At 40.8% G+C, this 5,226-nt stretch overlaps 1 protein-coding gene across 4 annotated transcripts in view; it reads left to right on the top strand.

The window, feature by feature from the left end:
• Positions 1 to 5,226, top strand: part of LOC113210630 (juvenile hormone esterase-like) — a 26,316-nt gene that overhangs the window by 18,484 nt on the left and 2,606 nt on the right. The window contains exons 4-6 of one of the 4 annotated variants that reach the window (XR_008011867.1): positions 455 to 604; positions 2,913 to 3,378; positions 3,448 to 4,026. The exons of 1 other annotated variant lie outside the window; for it this stretch is intronic. Coding sequence is in view for 1 of the 3 variants with exons in the window: in XM_052273433.1 (XP_052129393.1) it covers positions 455 to 604; positions 2,913 to 2,987 (225 nt within the window). In the remaining 2 variants the exon portion in view is untranslated. Of the gene's footprint in view, positions 1 to 454; positions 605 to 2,912; positions 4,027 to 5,226 lie in introns of those variants that run through there. 2 more of the 4 variants (XR_008011866.1, XM_052273433.1) reach the window with 2 other exon arrangements.

Consider the following 5,226-nt stretch of genomic DNA (forward strand, 5'->3'; position numbering starts at 1 on the left):
GCAGAGCGACTGGGGGGTATAACCATCGCACTATGATTCCACTCCCCATACATAGTGGACATAGTGGATACAATTATCTCGCGGGGGTTACTATGATCGTGTTATTATTTTACTTCCCTCTTGAAGGAAGGTCCTATGGGGGTCAGATCATTGTGCGATGATTTAACCCCCCACCTCCATTAAAAAAAATAAAATCATCGTGCAATTATCTTACTGGGAAGTAAAATCATTGCACGATGATCTTACCCGGGGGGTAGCGGTATCGTTTACCTGCTATGGGCGTTAGTTCACAGGGGACAATCACTATGCTCCAGACAGTCACCGTCTCCTTTAACTTTAGATTCCAATGGAGTAGAAAGATTGTGCACACAGGGAACAAGTTGTTTAGGCTCGCATACGTTAAGCTGTGCTGATAGCAATTACGGCCCCTCAAGAATCGTTTTTATATTTTCAGGAACCGCGCCCTGCTGACAAGTGGGTGGGTGTGCGTGACGCTAAGGTTCAAGATGATACGGTCCAGTGTGTACAGAACGTCAGCGGTACGGTGTCAGGAAGGGAGGACTGTCTCTACATGAACATCTATGTACCAGAAACATCAGGCAAAGTAAGCTATCATCATCAATTTCTAGTTCAATTCTAGTTTTGTAAAGTTTTTAGCAGATGTTACCTCTACACGGCAATAACGACGTTTTATGTTTTGAGGGAAAGGGGAAAACTCCTCCGATCTCGCATCTCCTTTTGGCGCTCTCTGTAGCGCTGCCCTCTTTTAACTAAGAGTTGGTTAAAATTGGCAGTAGAGTAAAAGTAAAAATTGCTCTTTCTTAAAGATTAAAGAAACACACACAAATTTCCCCTGTTTTTTCCAACTGCCAATATTGGGCAACTGCTGCTGACAGCGTGAAACGCTTGTAGAATGGGACATCTCCAAAGTGCACTGCGGAGTAGCTGACCTAAAATTGCCCGATGAAATGACTAAGGATCTAAAAGAAAAAATCCAATCTTGCTGAAGGACTCGAACAGTTAACTCAAAAGGAACATTCGCTTAACTCGGTGATAGAGCTTAGGGACAGAGATAGGTTCATTATTCACGTAATCACAAATAAGACATGGACAGTAAAACCATAGTGCATCATGGCAAAATGACAAGGCTGAAATAACAATCCTAAAACTGAAATGTAAAGAATTAGAGATTACCAAGATTTGTACTCCGAAGCAGGCAAGCGGCCTCGACAATGTTAAATGGAACGAGGTATGTAAATTACTCAAGAAGAGTGTCAAAACATCTAAAATTAAGATATTTGTTCTCACTCGAAACACTGATCAATTAGATCAATTTAAGGAAAGAACTAGAAACAAAATATTTAAAACCACGAAATGCAAACCTAACAAAATAGTGGTCCTAGGTGACAGCCATGTAAACGGCCTGCAACCAAACCTAGACACTCTTGTAACAGATGATCTTCTAGTAGAAGCATATGCTGATTAGGGTGTTTCATTGACAACTTTTGAGCGCTGTGCGCGGTAAGTTCCTCACGTCGGATTTGAGGTATCGGTGTTTTGTTTGCAAGGACATGGGGCCAACTTTTTAAAAACCCACCGCTTGCTCATTTCCGAGATAGGGAACCCACGCGAAAAGTGGTTAAATGTCGAGAATGAAACACCCTAATGCTGATGGGAGCTTACTCAAGGAGCTGAATGATTTAAATGTGGTGACTTCGGAACTGTTGTAATTAATTCATTGTTTGCACTTAATATTCATTACTAGTCAATCCTAACGACACCTTTAAATTGTCCCTCCATGTTCCTGCGCCTTTGTAATTGCACATAACTGCCCGTTCCTTGGTGTCACTGCTTGTCGACTCCCGCCTGGAGTAAGGACCTCAATAAACCATCACTTCCGCTCCAGCAGCCCTTGTGTGTACTTCGTCTCGTCCTTCGTCCTTATCGTTATCCAGTCACATCTATATCTAAATCAATTTCAACCAAACTCATAACAGGAACTGGAGGATGAAGACTTCCTTGCAGTGATGAGCAGAACCAATGATCTTCTAACATCTCTCAAATGTGATCTCATAGGAAAATAATTGCATGAAAATGCTAGGAAAAACCTGTGCTCCCAAGCCAAGCACACAAATGTGTTGGTTCTCTCAGCACCCTATAGGTATGATAATCCGGATCCCAATGTAAACATAAACATTGATGGATACAATAAGGAACTTGAAGAACTCATTAAAAAGGGGAAGTCAAATCTTCTTTGTCCTAACAGACTACAGTTTCTGAATGTTAACGGTCATCTCAAAAAAGAACCATGTGGAAGGAAGGGTCTGCATTTAAATGAGAGGAGGAAGAAGAAAGTTGCCAAAAGAATGCTGAAGAACTAAGTACTTTCCCTAGTGGAGAAAGATGCTACACTTTCAAAGACTTAAACTTGGTTTTTCAATTAAGAAAAAAAAGCAGAATTGCCAAAGAGAACTCTCAGTCATCTCCTTAAACATAAGATCAATCAAAACGAAGAGAAACTTTCTACTAAGCACCCTTGAAAGTAATAATGTGGACATTGCGATAATAACGGAGTCCATGACTGAAATGGACCACAAGCTTCACCTTTTGAACGGTTGCTCAAAGATCAATTGCATCAATCAACCCAGTGTTTTCATTGGGTGGGAAAATTCAACATCTAATTGACACACAGAAGACATGTCGTTCTGCGCAGTCAGTCGACACATGCATGGTGAAGCAAAGGTGTGGTACGTGGAATTTTCATGTTTCAATCAACATACTTGCTGGTCAGGAGTAGGGACATTAAGAAGTAAATTGTAGTCCTTGCGTAGGCCAGGTCTCAAATATGTACCTGTCTGCCCTACATGCCTATTTCAGTTGCTGATGCTTCCACTTACACTATATGTCGACAGGTTTTGCTTTCCACCAAGATTTTCCAATGCGATTCGGCAGTTTATGACAACTCTCCTAATCACGGAGATGTTTAAAAACCTCAAGTGTTTCATTCAGCATGAGCAGATGTGGTTGGATTAGCGCTTGGTTCATCAAGCTGGTACCCTGGTATTCCTGTTACTACCGTGAGTTTCAGTGTTATTGCATTTTTTAAGCAGTTCCTTAGAAAACTGACTGTTCTACAAGACTTAATAGTTTGATATTCGTGTGTGATTCGGTAGTGTAATGTTGAAAATATTTCTTATCAGATTGTCCAGAAACCTGGTGACTTGGTATACCTCTTACCGAATACTATACATTGGGTATCGGTATCAATATTAAGGAGGCAGTGAACTATGTGTGTACGTCTTAGGTGGTGCCTGGAATGCTGGCTATAGCCAGAGATGTAAATGTAAACTGTCGGCACTTCCCGTATTTTAATTTCAGGTGATAATATTCATTTCATATCTGTAAATACTTTGTTAAAGCAAAGAAATGATTTTTCACTCCTTTTAGAGAATGGAATTCCTTCTTTGATGTAACATCCACCCTGGTGCATGTGGGGGCAGAGAAGGATCACGTTAATGCCTGGAAAGCAGCTGTGTATCTGCATGAAAAGGCCCCTCTTCTTCATCCTCACCTCTGTGCTGCAGGGTCAGATTATCAATCATCCACTCCAGAGGCCAGTAAGGCACCAGCTTACAAGTCGTCCATAAAATTCCTTCTGAGCCCTGCAGCCACACGAAAAAATTGTGGTGAATGTGCCAAAACTGCACCACTAAATCAGAGATGACAATATTGATGCGGTGAAGTTGTCTGAATTGGTGGAGGCTGGTTATAGGAAAAGGACATCAGATTCTGGCACTCACTCTGTGTGTCAGTATATCAGTGAGAGACTATCTGCAGCAAGGAAGAGAAAAGAAGAAGAAAATTGTGGTCCGAAGCTGGTGAAGAAAATGACGAAGTACTATTTATTATCTTAAATATGCATACACTACCGTTTGTTTGGTTATCAGTTGACAAAAGTGTGATAACTCTGTAGTGTGATGACGTTTACGATGTAAGGCGTGGGAGGTTCTGGATTAAAAGTACTACGTACTACAAAATAGTGAAAATAGCCATGTGTAAATTGCAAATGCTGTCTGTATTCATTGGCTGAGCGATAGCGAAGCCTATTACTCCAGTGATGATCAAAAATTTTCGCGTCTGTCTGTAAGCACGATAACTCGAGAACGGTTTGAGCTAGAAGGCTCAAATTTTTATTGCAACTTTGTATCATGAAAAGAAAGAACTGTATTGATTTTGAGCCCTCTAGCTTAAGAATTGACCTGTCAACAAAATCAAAAACCGAAAACCCCAAAATATTACTTTTCAAAAATATTTTTTTTTACATCTTTCTAAGACGCAACTTGTCAAAGTAGAACCCGTAGGGTGAACATTTTGTCCGTTTGGCTCTATCTCTAACCATGTAGTCGCCAGAGGGTGATTTCAACACGAACACGAAACTGACCCCAAATCATTTTAATGTTGTTTCTCAGATATTTGATGGTCTCTGGTGGGGCAACTCATCAAAATAAAATCCTGGGGGTAAAATTTGCATCCTCTGGAGCCGGAGGCCTATCTACGACTCTGCCTTTTGACCGACTCGGGTGTCAGCGCCGCAGGCCTAGGTAGATGTATGCCAGGCGCGTCGCAGCGTAACAGTGTTTCGTGAGATATCGCGAAGCCGTGGTCTGGCGTACATCTACCTAGTTTTGTTGGAGTTAATTTTACAAGTGTTCTGTAATTTTACAAGCAGTGGTAATTTTACCAGACTTTCACTTGGCAACCAGTATACCAAGACTTTTTTTTGTAAAATCTCCCCCAAAATTTTTAACAGTGAAGGAGTTGCCGTTCATCTATGATACCTCATGTAAAGAATTTTAATCGGACTCTTTTTTATATGTTTTCAGTCTAAATTCAAATTTATACCAAAATACTATGGTGTGAAACAATGCGAGGTAAAGAAGAGCCTTACTCTTATTAATAACGTCACCTACCAGCTGGATAGCGACGGGGGAACCGTCTGCAATGCTGTCGTTGACTTCCTTGCACCCAGCAAAGACTTTACAAAGGTGTGGTCATTGTCAAGACACTTTAATACCTCTCTTTATGAAAATGAATACCAAAAGTCACTGGACTGCATTGACAACTAGGCAAATATGATTATTCAGATGACTCCTTTCGCGAAAAAAAGAAGTACTTGTTTCCAATTCCAGTTAACAGTAGAACTCATGTGACATTAGTTTACCTAGG

The sequence above is a fragment of the Frankliniella occidentalis genome, unplaced genomic scaffold (genome assembly GCF_000697945.3).
Source record: "Frankliniella occidentalis isolate FOCC.00 unplaced genomic scaffold, Focc_3.1 Scaffold271, whole genome shotgun sequence".
In the NCBI taxonomy this organism is placed as follows: Eukaryota; Metazoa; Arthropoda; class Insecta; order Thysanoptera; family Thripidae; genus Frankliniella; species Frankliniella occidentalis.